At 38.9% G+C, this 16451-nt stretch overlaps 1 protein-coding gene across 1 annotated transcript in view; it reads right to left on the bottom strand.

The window, feature by feature from the left end:
* The window catches only part of EFNA5 (ephrin A5), a 167199-nt gene extending 152393 nt beyond the window's left edge, over positions 1 to 14806 (bottom strand). Inside the window, exon 1 of the mRNA XM_058824415.1 lies at positions 14152 to 14806. Coding sequence (XP_058680398.1) covers positions 14152 to 14279 — 128 coding nt within the window. The 5' untranslated portion in view covers positions 14280 to 14806. The remainder of the gene's footprint in view (positions 1 to 14151) is intronic.
* Between the last annotated feature and the right edge of the window lie 1645 nt (positions 14807 to 16451).

The following is a 16451-nucleotide window of genomic DNA, read 5'->3' as shown; positions in this document are numbered from 1 at the left end:
AAGCATGGAAGCATAAAACCACAGTAAAACTAAAGGAAATCACAAACACACCTACAACAGATGTAAGATTCCTGAGTAAATAAGAAATCTTTGTTTATGAAACAGAGTTCAAAATAATAAAGTTACGAGGCTTCCAAGTCTCAAATAAGTAGGGCACTTTTGTACTGTGTTTAAATGTCTCTTACCCATCTTTTAAATCATCTACTAACTTCATACTCAGGGTGAAAATTTTAATCAATATATGGATAAATAAATTTTACAAAATAAATACATAACCACACTCAAAATTGTAGTTTTTATGAGGAGCAAACATTCAGTAAACAACAACCAAAATAAAAAGCAAAATCAGTGGGCTTTGAAAAAGTGGTAAATGAAAACACAGGGTAAAAAATTTTAGAGACCTTAATCATGTTCTATTGTTCAAAACATCTTAGGATTACTAGTAATGTTTTGAAATTTAGAGAGGAATAAAAGAAGAGACTTGGGCATAGTGAAGTACTGTCAACTGAACAGTGGATACTTACTTCATTCCCTTCTACTACTGCTACTTATAAAATAAAAAAAACATTCAGTAAATTCAATGGGAATTTCATGCAAATATAGCACAGCATCTGGTCAGACTATGTTACCATGCCATTTGAGATAGTTTCTCAACTTCATGCAAGGAGTATTTGGGTAAACAATGTTCTTTCCTCTGATACATTATTTAAACAAAAGCATTACTACACTGATGCCAACTACAGTAGCTGGGAGCACAGGCAATGTTCGTCCTAAAACCTATGAAATTATCTTGAGAAATTAGTATTTCTCTTCCTTCTCAAAGATGGGAGTGTTTCTCAGACCAACACCAGTAACAAATCTACCCCTAACAGGAATCAAGTAACAGTACTAGTGTCCAGAACATTTAGCTGAAAACCACCTAACTTACTCACCTGGGTACATCACATGCTTTTGGGACGTAAGATACTACCAGGACTCATTTTGTCTCAGACATACCCATGACATGGTGGAAAGCAGACAATATTTTGTCTTAAGCATAGGACTAAATCTGAAGGAAAACTGTTAATTCAGGAAGACTGGGCAAACCAACATGATACAAAGCCTGATCTAAAAATTAAGTCTTGCATGCATCCACTATACTAGCATTATGAAGTAAATAAGCATGCAAAAAGAGAGAAGAAGCAATCATTCCTCTGTCATCCATTAAAAAAACAAGTACAGAAATCCTAATTGGGCACCACAATGATCTGATTCACTCAGAGAAGTTACAAAGGCAAAATTGCTTTCATCAGTAACAACACATTACCTCCAAACTCCACACCTAAAATTAAGTGCTTAGGAAAGTCTTCCAAATGCTGTGTTCTGAGGAAGGCCATTATAAGAGCACTAAATCAAGACAGCTAGTATGGAAAATGGAAAACGGAGATTTCTTTTTACAGTAAGCCATAAAATGCAATTCAGTCAGACACAGGATCTGAGAAAGTAATAATAAAGTAATGCTGTAAATCACTAAAAAAAGCTGGGTTTTTTTTAAGGCTAACTATCATGCTTTGGAGAAGAAGCACTAAATATGAAGATTCTCCTCATAAAGTGTTCATTTCAAGTAAGTTTTATATAATTAAGATACAGAGAAGGCTTTGCTCAGAATTTGAATGCAGTGAATAGCCATGATATAATGAGATGCAAGTATGATCTACCTCTGTAATTAATTTTTTTCTTCACCCACACTGTCACTTGTTATGATAATGTGAATCTTAACCTTAATGAGAAATTTCATACCACCTTGATTAAAGATACTGCAAATAACAACATTCTTTTTATTTTGGTTTTATTTCTGTTTTATTTCAATGAAGAATCTCTTTACGCTCTCAAAATTCTCAACTCTTCTGCTAATGAAGTTTCTATCCACAAAAGAGATTTTTAGAGACGGATTTATATGTCATGTATTTAAGTGAGGGTTATGCTAGTATGTGTAATACAAAATGATCGTGCTCTGCAGCAAACTACCACAGCAGGTAGTTTGTCTGAAGACTTTTTGAGATGCAAGTTCCTCAATAAAATTCTGTATGCATTCCTTTACAACATTTGTGAATTAACACAAAAAGTTATTAAACATTCACACGATGCTTTTGAGATGTAATTTAAAAATCAACATAAAATTTTCCAAGATTTCCAGAAACTTTGCAGGCAACACCCTACAAATACATACACATAGTATTAAATTGGGCCAAGCAACTTAAAACAGGATCTACCATCTCAGAGACAACAAAACACAATCAAATTTCATACATGAATGATGGATACAGTTTAACAACCTGTAAAATTCCAAAAACTAGAATTGGAATTTTTTACAAGACTCCATTTTACCAAAAATAAGTTTATTTCATCAATAGGTATCTCTGTGAATTTAACAAGAGCTATACTTCCTTCAAGATGTATCTTCATCTCATGCTCTGTCTCATAGCTACTAGACAAGAGCAAATCCACTGGAAACCAAGAAAAATGTAATACTCAATACTTGATGAAATGAAAATGCATAAGAATAATTGCCTTCTCAGCAATCCCAAACTACAGGGACATACCCCACAACAGGAATAACTGCTCATTATTTTGGTAAACTGGCAAAAAATTACATGGCTTATACAGTAAAGATTTTATATTTACAAGAAGTAGCATTATCCAGAGAGCTTTCTTATTCTAAGAAGGCTATTATTCGAATTTCTATAAAACAAAGAGTTCTTTCCTGAATACAGTGGTTTAGTTATTTCAGTCAGGAAATCATTCCATCCTATTTGAGCATTCACAAGATCCACTCAATTTTTAAGGAGTAGCGCATATATTGCTTTGGAAAACACAAAACACAAATATTCCAGTGGCATACTACTATATCTGATTTATTTTACCCTCATGATCTTAAATTAATTATTTTTGTCACATACCAAACATATTACACTATACAGGGCATTCAACACCTCACAGTTTCATTAACGGCTATCTGCTAATCACATATAGTAAGCCAATTCTCACTTTTGAAATGGCTAACAGCAAAACTCTACTCATTCAACCAGGTTTCCTTTTACCCTCTTCCATTCACAAAGTTAAACATCCCAACTCTGCAAAAGCTGTTCAAAAAGTTTTAGTATAGAACTTATATGAACCCAACCAGATAAAGACCCACAGGGTTCTGCAGTCCCATCCTGCTGCGCTTCCTCTCTAGATTCGGCTCATAAACATTGCACAGCCTCACAAAAACTGACAAGCCTAAGAATGGAACCTCATATCCAGGAGAACTACACCACAAAATCATCAATACAGGACCTAAATCAACTCCCATCCAAAGCAGTTCAAGAATCTTTTTGTGTTAATAAATTGCATAAGAATACCTCCAAAAATACAACAATAAAAATCCAACAATAGTTAGTGTATTAAAAAAAAAAAATCACACCTTGCAGTGTCTGTCAAGGCATACAGTGCAAAAAAATAGACTTCACTTCCTCATTACTACCCATCAGCTCCTACTAACTTCTACTTTTAAAAATGACAGCATATATTTAAACAATTTTCCCTAATTTTAAGGGAAATTTACCATTTTTTGGAAGGTATTTAAGAAACTACATGAGCAAAATAGGTGAAATAAAATCTAGGACAGTTAGGCACCAAGCAGTCTTAAAAATCCCATATGGCCACTGTCTGCAACTCTTGGTACCTAAATATATTCAAAATTCTGGTTTTGAGGATATATTCTTTTTAAATCAGTGGCCTAAAAAAATGCTTAAGTAAATGCTCATTTTAAAAGCTTAAAAAAAATAAATAGTAAATATTAGTGTGAAGACACAAATTCACTCTTTCAATGTTCGTAAGAACAGTGTTTAAGATAATTCACACAGCAATTATGCATTTATGCTTACATTTGGAAATACACATGCAAAGATAAATGGAACAAGCATACATTTCATTCAAGTCAGTACTGCATTACACCAAAATCTTAACCTGATTTCACTTAAGATAACCCACAGACTACGGGCTAGAAACAGAAAAAAACATGAACATGCAAACTAGCTGCTTTCATTCAGCTTTTTTCTAATCCAGTTTACTGTACAAGGCACAAGCAAAAGCATACAAAAGATGATTCCCACCTATTGATTAAATGCAGACAAACACTGGCCTTGATTGCAGCAATTTTATTGGAAGCTCAGTTCACCAGAAGTGTGCAAGACAGAACAAGAGAAAGGCAAATGTGGCTCAAAAGCAAAGGCAAAAGTGTCAGCAACTTGGCAATAAGTGAAGGGACAAACATAACCCTAGAATTAAAATCTTTGGAATAAAGAATAATCTTCCAAGTAAATATGACTTCACTAGCACTGAATTTCTCCAATTGGGGATTGTGTGTATGCGCATATATATATATATATATATATATATATATATATATAATATATATATATAATTATTAGGCACACACTTCCAATGTTCTTTGCCCCCAACAGCAGAGCTGACAATGGTGACAGCAGAGTGTGTAATTAGTTTTTATTGTTCCCCTGACAGCCATAGCTCTGGAAGGACCCCTTGCCTTTTCCATTGTAAATGTTATGGAAAAATACACTAATGACAGGCATTTAATTATGGGCACAGCAACCATGATGGGAGCTGTGCCAGAAGTGATTGGCAGCTTTGGAAACCAGATATTCACAGCAATAGTTCTTTTTCTATCATACCTTGTAATCCAGATTAGTGAAGATAGAAGTTTTTTAAAACATCTTTTCTAAGGCCTTGATTGTTGTCTAGATATATTATTATAAATTACCACAAACAGACAGAAACTGACAGAAAAAAAATCAACATATTTAATATTTTTTTGTTAATAGCAAGAAGTTTTTTTAAAGAGTTCTATGTACTGACAATGCCATCAACCTCAAAGAATTCCCCACTGACTCCAGCACATAGTTAACTTTTTTTTTAAATTATACATTGCTAGAAACAAAGAGATGCTATGCCCTCTTAACATATCTTTATTCGTATTTAAAATAAACTGTTCCACATTCAGCCGTAGTTGCTGAGGCGTTTTTCACCTGATTAATAAGCAATTGGTAGGCACGCTTTTTGGCAGCTTTTGTATCCCTATTATTTCTTTCGGTTTGCCACAAAAACTCCCTTTTGGGAGCACCAGAATTTGTAATGTACCCCACTTAGTGATGGATCACTAATTTTTAATAAACTAAGTCCCAAGAGAACTGCAAAATTATGTAAAAGTGTATTGGAGCAATAACTGTAAACAAATAATAAATAAATAAATAAATGGGCCAGGGTAAGATCTGTCGCAGTACATAAAATACTAGGTCTTTTCCAGACTATATATGGAAAGCCTATCCAAGAGATCACACATAATCTTCAGACATTGGTCTGAATTGGCCTTTAACTGCTTGATCCAAATCTCTGCCTTTACCTTTAAAAAGCAACTAGCTAATGTGGATGCACAATTTCCTTGAAGAATGCTATATCTGAATGTTCCTTCACGGTTTCTCATCCCTCCCCCACGACCAGATGAATGAAATTACTCTGTGAAGCAGATTTCTATGAAGAATGACCACACAACTCTGGACCAAATGGTTCTAAGTCTATGTAGCAGTCACAAATCCCTGGCTAAGCCGAACAAAGCAACATTATTCCAAAGTGGTAAGTTTGGGAATATAAAAGTGAAGCTGTCTGGTTGTAAAGTGGTAACTTACAAATAGCTGCAGAATCACAGTTGGCTGTCCATCCCCCATCCAGCTGGCTCTCATATCAGTGACTTCAAAAATGCAGTTTGCCATTATGGTGGCTTAAGGCACTTTGTGTGCCAGTGCAATGACCATGCTGTGTGTGCGTGTCAGAAGGTCAATACTTTCAAATTCCAGAGTCTCTCTTTATTTCCTTCTTTTCTGGAAACAATAGGAAAGAGAGAGCAGGATTGATAGCTCCTACTTTGTTAACTTCTGCTCACCAAATGCCCTGCCTGTATGAATACATAACTATTTTTTGAAAATCTGATTAGACATCAAATAAAGTGGGAGGGGTTGCAGGGGGGAGAACCACAACCATCAAACAAAAACCCAATGCAGCTGTTTTTCCTGCTCATTAACAGCATTAATTGGCAAATTTTCTTGCAATAACTTTTAACAATTGCAGGAGACCAAACATCTTTAAAGCTGCTAGAAGTCCTTACCCAATGCTGATAAATTAGCATTGAAGACTGACAACTCTGCTACAAAAATCATCATTAAAATTAGCAGTAAGTAAAATAAAATACTTTCTTTTTTTGTCTCCTCTCAAAAAAACCCTGAATTTTATCTATACAGCCTTATAAATCCAACAAAATACTAGACATTAAGAAATTTGGGGGATTTTTTTTTGTTTGGTTTTGCTTAAAAGAGTTAGAATGTATTCAGCTCCAGTTTCAAAGACACAGGCTGAGAAAAGATACACAAATTTATTTACAAATTTGAAACAAATTTGAAGTAAAAATTAAACCAAAAAATCCTATGTACAGTAGTAGCATTATAATAACAACAATATTTATATATTTCTTAGCTGGTCCCTGTCTGACAAGATAAAATGATTTGAATGCCTGTAAAGAGAAGAAAATTCTCCTGAATTGTAACAGAAATATGAAAAATACTACTTTGAAATCCACAAAACCAAAAAGGGTAGTGCTTCATTGCTATCCACCAGGGAACAGCTGCAGTGCTCAACTACTACTGAGGAACAGCTCACACCATATGAACATGCCAATATCCACCCCCAAGCAAGAAAAACTACGTAATTTCAGGGAGGAACTATTATATTATTTTAATGAATAAAGAAGGTCAATGCTCCACAGCAAACATTAATTATGGGAAATGATATATTCTGTCAAAACATGCATCCTTTTAAATGTCATGAGTCCAAATTTTACCTTTCAGAATGAAGCAAATATGTTTTAGCAGAGGCCGACCAGCATCAAAGTAAATGTATCTCACACTTTTTTATTTTGCTTCACTCAATGATTCTTAAACAAATAATTTCTTCTCTACACACTGCACCATTTCATCACTACAATCAAAACCTAAAGATGGTGCCTACCAAGTAAGAAGGTTCTTCAAAAGTCTGAAGAAAAAACAAAAAATAAAGTTTCTCAGTGAAAAAACTAAAATAAGATTTTTTTACTCCAGATACTACTGTTGAATGGTTTAATATGCTGATCTAATGATGAGGGAAAAAAATGAACATGAAAAATAACTTAAAGGTTTCTTGAGTCTAAGGTCATTTCTCCATGCAATATGTCAGCATGGAAAAGGAAAATTTGTCCACTAGATTATAACGCAAGTGACAATAAGAATTGTAATTTTCAAGTAAAAATTGCAGAACCTGAAGAATTTGCTTTAATTGGTATTAGCAATTCAAGTAGGTCTTGCTAATTAACAGGACTTTTGTGCATTTTCTCATTAGTCGATTTTTCTTTTGACAGCATTTTTACTGGTCATGCATTTAAACAGAAAAAGGCCATAAAGCTCTTTGCATACCAGTTAATAAAATACGGACACCAAAATATATCTCTACATTTTGCAGCAGTCTGAAATAAATTAATTTCCTTCATAAAACTACAATCTAACAAGGTATTTTCATCAACCTGTCAATAGCAGAACATGAAGGATGTTTCCCCAGATTAAATATATATACATATATATATTGGGGTGTATTTTTCTTTTACTGTATTTTTCTGGCATTCTGTGATGGAGAAATACAATCTCAATCCTCACAGACCACTGGGGTTTTTTTCACACATGTATTTTCACATTTTTCATTTTAACTCAAATTATTTTATGAAATGGATAGGAATAGTATTTGTGCTGTAATGTATTTGTAATGTAAAAATGTAGGCTCAGTTTCCTAAAAAAGAGGATTTCAGATATCTATACATGTTTGCACATTGTAAAATATATGCACCATTTTAAATGAGCTCAACCAAAATCTAGCTTGGAGAGACTACAATGAAAAGGGAGAGTGCAAAAATGCAAGGAAGACTCCTAATGCGTGAATGATTCCATTCTTTCATTCAGCTGTGCTGAAATACCTTACAGTATGGCTTACCCATAACAACTGTAACACCATCAGAATGCAATTGCAATAACTTATCTGTTTACTTCATACCAAATGTTTTCATTTCATTATGTTGGTGTGTTGCTGACTGACTAAATTTTAAGCACAAGCGCAACAAAAACTTAAACAAAACAGGGCCCTTTATTCTCAAAAGTGAATTAGACCATTCAGAAACACTGGAATATTAATCATGAGACTAAAGATTTTTTTTTTAAAAAAAACAAAGGTCAGAACTGGGTAGCAGAGCAAAGAGTATTGGAAGACAATCGCAGATCTAAAATACTTGTAATTGCATTAAAAAAAAAAAAGTAAAAACAGTAACCCAAAGAAATGGAGGCACTTCTCAAAGGCATGGACAAACTACTATCTACTTATTTCACCAGGAAAGGTTGTGTCCTTATTAGCATCTTCTCTCAGCTGTTTCCAATGACCAACCTTCTTTATGTATTTTCCTGGCAGTCTTGTATTTCAGCAATGCTGCAGTCCTCCACCCAGCAACAGACTCGTGTTGAAGAAGTCACAAGACACTCAAATAAGCTAGGAGAGCCCTCAAAGCACACTCATGCAATTCTTCTCTGTTTCGTTTTACATTGTTGTGCCCGAGTGCTAGCTTATCTACCTGTCCCCACCTACTACCCGGGAACTACCAGCGTGTGAAGAAACAGCCAACTGGAAGACAGCCAAGAACTAAAACACAGAATCTACAAATAATTCTCTTATTACTGCTTTGAACTTTAACACAGAATGCCTTAGCTGGAAGATTAGACCTGGAAATTTGATGGAAATTCCATTAATTTTCTAAACACTGAAGAGTTCAATTTAAAAAATAATTTTCAGATTTTTTCCCGCACACAATATTCATGATACACTGTACACCACATCACCACCTAATGACACATTTCAATGCATACATACACACATATGTGTATATATATGTAAGTATATATATACAAACATTGAAATACATACATATTCTCATTACATATGCCATATATATTACGTATGCCTGTCCATATGAATGTAATGACCATGACTCCTCAAGGACTAATTGCATTCATTCATTTTTTCAGCCCAGCATGAAGCTGGTAGATTGCTGAGATCATAGCAACAGGGGAGAGAAAGGAAGGCTCATCTTTATCTGTCCCTCTCAAAAAGCACACAGGGCTAGAAGAATGCAATGAAGTGTCCTGACTACATGCACTCAAAAAAGATTTCATAAGAAGCATTTCATGAAGATCAGGTACCACTTAACAAGCTGCCTTTCATACAAGGGTGGAGGCCAGTGAAACTATTGTTCTTTGTGCAGTTTTTCCATAGAAGGTTTCAAACTGCTTCAAACACCCACTTTTAAAATAAGCACCAATGTTCTTTTGGAGACACAGGTGTTAATGAAACTATTAAAAGCAGAGAAAGTAGGTGTAAAGAATTGACAGCTCTACTACTGATCTTTTAATTACAAGGAACCAGTCAGAGATTTCTTCAGTTCTCAGAGCAAGCTGCTGGATAAAATGCTGTCAAAATGCAAGCTATGCTATTTCAAAATAGGTTTATATATATGTACAATATATTTACAAGGATGTGTATGTATACCCCAAGTACATAGGCTCCTATGCTTCCCTTGACATATGAAACTCATACATAATACTAACATTAAAGTAAACACTTTGACTTTACCCTTCTTCGTCCAAAACTTCCTAGTTTTCTTAACATGTGTTTAACTGCTTTCTTCCTATTCCAGCCATTTCTGCATGCCTTCCCTCAACTCTGTACACAGGCAGAACTGTATCTATACAGAAAACAACAAAAAAAGACAAACCAAGCAAAAAACCAGCCACATGACCTCAGCACATACAACTAACATGCTATGGTGAAATCCACAAACACATAACAGATGGCAAAACACTCAGACATCCATCCAGTCCATGAGTGTTCTCCAAGAAGTGCCAGGTGTGCGTGAGCTGCCACATCCAGAGCTTCTCAAAACTAAATCTGTGAATTTGGCTGGCCCAGGAAGGCACTTAAGCACACATCTATCCACCCACACAACTGCAACAGAACTTAGGTGTGTAAGGATTGAGTTCAAAGAAGTAAGATGCTTTTCTGAAACAGTTCCTAAATACGCAGCTACAAAATCCAGATAGGCTGAGAAATCCAGGTTGTGAAATTCTGGTCTATGCATAGAATTTTCAGAAGTATCCACTCATTTTCCCCCAAATACATATCTTTAAAAAAAACCCTCTACTTACTGACCAAATTGTGGTATCCTCTTTAATTATGTGCAATCACTAACCGAAGTTAAAATTACTTTTCAATACCTAAATTCTTTATTTACCATCTGATTTCCTGATTTTATCCACATAAATACACAGAGAAAATATATCAGCATCCCATGATTTATAATAATTATTCTATGAATTTAGTGTACAATTTTCTTATATAAAATGCAGCCAAATCCAGTAATACTCCTAATAAAAAATATTTGCTTTTGTGAGACTAGAAGCTATGGCCTCTATGTAAGACCAGAAACTAGACCTGCAATTCAAGTATTTTTAACCACCCTGAAACTAACTAACAATTTATGAAGCTACATAACCTGACACTGAAACAACTTACACGGAAATATCTAAATAGAAACCACAACCTTAAAGCATAATCCTGGCAAGCAAAAAAAATGTAGCAACAATTAAAACAAGTAGTTCAGCTTGAACTGTGACAAGATTACAAACAGTAGCAGGCATGACGCAGGTAGACCGCTTCAAAATTTGGCCCTGGTACACTACATTCTGTCTGAATTGTAATTAAAAGGACACTACCAATCAAGATTAAATTAATAAGCTCCATTCCAAAACTGAGCATTATTTTGAGAACAATATTCCCTGATGATAATAGTTTGTAGTCCCACATGAGAAAACATACACGCAAAGAGTGCTGAAAGACTAGTGCACTTTAAGGTGACAGTTAGAATTTGCGTCCATGTAATTCTAAGCCTACATAAATAAACAAATAAAAGAAATCACATTTTTGAGTTTACTTGATGATTCATTTCCAATTAAAAAAAAAAAAAAGGAAAAAGGAAAAAAAAAAGGACTAAAAAAAAGTTATTTTATTTATACTTCAAAATTTTAATACCTAAGCATATTTTCACCAGAAACTGGACTACAGTATTTATAGAAGGTGTATGCTGATAATTAAATATGAAAGAAAAGTAAGGCATGGCAATACTTTAAACATTTACAAGAACTGACTTTGACTCTGTAAAAATAAAAAACTTTGTTACTCATACATGCTGACAATAATGACCATACACTTTCTAATTGTTCTAGCAGAACTCTGTCAACTAACCAAGCAATGTAATATGAATTTTTCTAATAGACTCATCTGATTTTTTATTTACCAAACATTGTTTACACTAGGAGCATTTATCAGCTGGGTCACTCAGCAATTTGCTAATGTGTCTTTCAATGAGAATAAAATCTTTACATATTTCAGCAAGTTGCTGTAGTCTAATACTAATAAAAATTAAACTATCCAATTTGAAAGAAGGACAATCATTATCAAATTCTTCAAAGTTTTAATTTAATCTTAATTTAGAGTCCCTTAATCATTATTAAGATGATCAATATTTCAATTTTTAAATGAATTAATTAGTTCTATGGCAGTTTGTTAATTCTGAATAAATATGATAAAGTAAGCTCCATCACAATGTTACTATTTGTGTTTATAGAATGACAGTATATTTTGTCCTCTAATTTCAAATAGTTATCACCAAGTAAGCATCTCTACTTATTCTACATGCATTCATCTCCTGAGTCTGCCTCTAGATGAAGATAAATCACTGCAAAGTTATTCCTGCAACATTGTTAAATGCTCTAAATATTTTGATATCCAAAGACAATTTTGTCTTCAGCTCAGGTTCTGACGAAACAAATTCAAGAGAGAAGTGCTTTCTTTTCTTTGGGTCTCCCCCACCTACCATTCAGGTGTTTGCCTGTTGTTCTGTAATGCTCGTGTTACTTAGAAAGCACACACAAACTGGCACGCTGTATAAAACAAAGGAGAGTTGCATCTGCACCCTGCTCTTACTCATATTTTTAACTCACAAATAGACATGGCATGTCCAAATAGACACATCCATTGTGAGAGGGCAGTATTCTAAGACAAGAAATGTTTGGTTTTAAAACAGAAGGTTTAGAAGCATCTTAAATTTAACTCTTCCTCTACTGTTTGCAAGAACAAAACTAAGTTTTCTTTGCAGTGTTCTGATGTTTGATGTTGGATTAATAAGAGTAGTATAGTATTAATATATGATTTAATTTACTTGAATCCTCGTAAATATAATTCAGTGCAATGCCCACCAACTAGGTAAGCATTTGTTTATACCTTCAACTGTCTTCACCTACGCACAGTTAAGATCACACATAAGACAACAGAAGTGAAAAATCTTGAATATAAGGCTATTTTTGAAGTGTTTTAACTGTTATGCTAGCAATGTATGCATTTAGTAACACCTATTTCTTTCAATGATCCTCCTTTCGCCCAGTGGGACTTGAGAATATAACTTCTTTTTTTTTATTCTAGCAGTTACATTTCATTTTGCATAACAACAGAAATAAAAATTCTGATTTTTAGAGGCAAACAATTTTTGGGAACATATGTTCTCTGATGGATGATGTGAGGTGCAACTTTTCATCTTATTTACTCTGAGCAGTTTTTTTCAAGCAACACATGTAGAAAGAGGAAAATGTAGAGAGAGGCATTTCAAATCACAGATGTTCATCATACCCAAACATGATTGTTTCTGTTTCAAGTTTTTGGGCCAATTATTTATTGCTGAGGCGTTGAGCACAGGAGCACAGTAATAAAGTGCTGGACAGACTAACCCTGGGCACTTGAAAATTCTGCTTGTTAACTTTTGCATCACCTATTTTAAACCTACTATGGAATACCGAGCAGTGGAGTTTTCTGCAGGCAACAGAGATCTATTAAAAAACATGACCTGTGACAAAAATCAATGTGCTAATCTCAAGCCAAACAGCAGTATCAGAAGCATAAAGAAGAGATAACGTAAGATAAAACGTCCCCAAATTTACTTAGACTAGCCTGACAGGTTTACCAGGAAAACAAAAAAAAAAAAAAAAAAAAAAAGGAAAAAGGTAAGCCTGCCACGGGCACTTTGACAAGGCAAAAATATTTAATACCCAGATGACTTTTTACCTAAACACATGGATACCATTTGGAGGAAGACTGAAATTTTCTGATGCTAAACATGAGGGAAAACTCCAGGAGAAAAAAAATACAATTAAATGAAGCCTCCTTTTCCAGAGCTGAACTGCACTCAGAGCCTGGTGCTAGGAGTCCTCCGGCGCCAGGAGAGCGGGGAGACTGCGCCAGCACCACTCGGCCCCGACTGCAGGGACCCGGAATGCGCCGTCCTGTGTGCGGCGGCACCGGCAGACCCGGCCCGGGACGGCGCACCTACCTCGCTTGCTCACCTCCAGCCCGCCCGGGAGGGCCCCGCCGGGAGGTCAGCGCAGGGCACGGCCGGGCAGAGCCGCCCCTGACAACCACCTCACCCGGGCGCCGTGCGGGTCTCGCCGAGGGCGCGGAGCCCTGCCCGGGGCCGGCTACCGGCCGCCACCACGCCTGCCAAAGGAACCCTTCGGGGCACCACCGGGGGACCGCTACCTGTGCCCCTCATCACTCCCGCGCTCCCGGAGCAGGGCTGGCAGCAGACAGGGCTGCCCCGCGGCGAGGGGCCCCCGTGTCCCCCGCCGGGAGCGCATCCATTCCGCTCCTGCGGGCCGGCGGCGGCCGATCCCGGTGAACCCTTGGAGGGAAGGGATAGAGGAGAGGAGAAAATCAGCCCCGCCACCCGCCCGCACCATCGCTGGCTGCAGCCCTGAACCTCCCTAAAGGAAAAGTTTTCGTCTCTTTTCTGCAGCCGGTCTCTCGACATGGGTCTCCGCCGCCGGAGCGCCGCTGCGCGCCCTCCCGCCGATCCCCTGCCCGGTGCGCGCCCGCGGCCGCCCCGCGTACCTGGGGTTGGAGCTGTTCCAGTACACGGCGTAGCGGTCGGCCACCGCCTTGGCGCCGGGCTCCTGCCCGCGCACGCACACCCACAGCGCCGCGGCCGCCAGCAGCAGCAGCATCTCCACGTGCGGCATCGCGCCCGGCCGGCGGCGCGGCGAGGGGGATGCGGGGAAAAATAAAGAAAAGGGGAAAAGGAAAAAAAAAAATAGGAACGGGGAGGAAGGCAGGAGGAACCGAGCCGGGGCGCGGGAGTTCTGGGGTGAATGAATAAAAAGCGAAGCGCGGAGGCGGTGGGCGCCGCGCGGCAAGGAGCGGAGGGCGCTTAGCGTCGCAGACGAGCAGCAGGCGGGGAGGGCGATCCGCGGCCCCTCAGGAAGCCTCACCGCGGCAGGGGGTGGTGGGGGCCGAGACGGGCGGCGGCGGCAAGCGGCGAGCGGTTCTCATTCACCGGGAGTTCCGCACGGAGCCCACGGCACGACATACACCGGCCGCCGGCGCGGCGGGCGGGCGAGAGCAGCGATTCCTCCGCCCCCTGCGAGCGGCCCCAGCGGCGCTGACGGCCGGAGTGCGCGGGGATGGAAGGAGCGAACGAGCGGGAGACGAGGGAGAAAAGCGGGGAGGAGCAGGAGAAGGAGATCTTTCCCCGGGAAGCCCACGGGGGGTCCGGGCAATATATTAAAGGCCGCCGGCTGGTAGCGGGAGGAGAAGTACCCGCAAATGTCAAAGCACAAAGTTTGTGTCTTCCTTTCTGGCCCTCCGCTCCCCTCAAATGAGCAGCAAACAAAAACACGGGGGGAAAAATGGGGGGGGGGGGGGGGGGGAGGGGAAGAGGGGGAAAGAAGCAAAAGCCCTGAGGAGTTTGCTTGCTGCGCTGATGGAGTTGAGAAGCCTGTTCTGCAGCACGGAGTGTCTTGAAGGAGACTTTGTGGAGTGGTTTTCTTGTCCTTCCTGTTCCTGGGCGGTGGATGCACCAAGGACTGAGCAACAGCAAAGGCAAAAAAAAAAAAAAAAAAAAAAAAAAAGGCGGGGGGCAGGAAAAAAAAAAAAAAAAAAAAAAAAGAACGGCCAATCCAAGAAATATAGCGGCGTGGAAACCAAGGAGATGAAAGTAAAAAACAAATTGTTTTATGAGAGGGCGTGGAGAAAAGCAAAATCTCGGAGAAGTGCAAAATCAAGCCTGCAAACTCCTCTGATGATACTGGTCTTGGTTGGCCTCTCCTGCTCGGGAAACGAATGGAGTGATACGGCGAGGTGCAGAAATCTCCTGATTCAGCCTCCCGGAGCCTCTCTGAGATAAAGCAGGGTCCAGTCCCGTGAACATCAACTTCTGCGGAAGGACAAAACAGTTTGAAGGGTCAGGGAGGAGGTGAGAGTAAAAGAATCCACCCCTCCGATGACTACACAGGGAGATCGAAAACACCAACCACCCCAGATCTTCTCGGTCTTGCCCAAAAGCTGCTCCCCTTTTCCCTCTGAAGCAGCAGCGAGAGCAGCAAGGAAAAATATACCACGCCAGCAGGCAAATAAATAAACTTGAATGCAGCGGCAGGCAGGGAGGGATCGTAAAGAGCGACGAGGATTGGAGGGGCAAAAGTCAGTTTTTAAAAAAAAAAATGCTTTATGGGAGGAAAAAAATCTTTAAACAGTCACGCCCCCTTTTGCAATGACCGGTCCCTTCACTGCGTGTAAATCCGACATCAGCAACCTGGAAAAGCTAGGAGCCTGGCGTGCTGATCTGCCTCTGTGCATGCGTGTGTGCGACAGGCAGCCGCAGAGATGTATACGCGGTACAGCGAGGTACGCGCACACACACACAGGGACACACACACCCACGCACACGCACACGCACACACAGCACGCATACATACATGCACACGCGAGGTCCGGTCCGGCGCCGGTGTGAGTGAGGGGTGAAGACGTGGAGGAGGTGCAAGCAGCCAGCTCGAAACACGGGCGCTGCTGCTTGATCATGTGGGATTTTTGCATGCAGTTTACTTTGGAAAGGGGGGGATATGCCGCCGCAGCCAGTCAGGACATAGCCTGCTGTTTGCTTACAGATTCCCTTTTTTTTTTTTTTTTTTTCCTTTTTTTCTTTTTTTTTTTTTTTTTTTTTTTTTTTTTTTACACCTCGACCGGATTGGCTTGCAACACGAGAAGGGAGGCGTCGTCCCGGGCTTCTCCTCCTCCGTGCCAAAAAAATACCCAACCCCACCTTCTGGAAACCTGACTAATTGAATTACTAAGAACTCGGAGTGGTTCCTGTGCAGCCTTACTGCTAAAGGTAACCATTTCGTTGCCGGATGCTG

The sequence above is a fragment of the Ammospiza caudacuta genome, chromosome Z, assembly GCF_027887145.1.
Source record: "Ammospiza caudacuta isolate bAmmCau1 chromosome Z, bAmmCau1.pri, whole genome shotgun sequence".
NCBI classification, from domain to species: domain Eukaryota; kingdom Metazoa; phylum Chordata; class Aves; order Passeriformes; family Passerellidae; genus Ammospiza; species Ammospiza caudacuta.
This window is presented reverse-complemented; position numbering and strand designations above follow the sequence as displayed.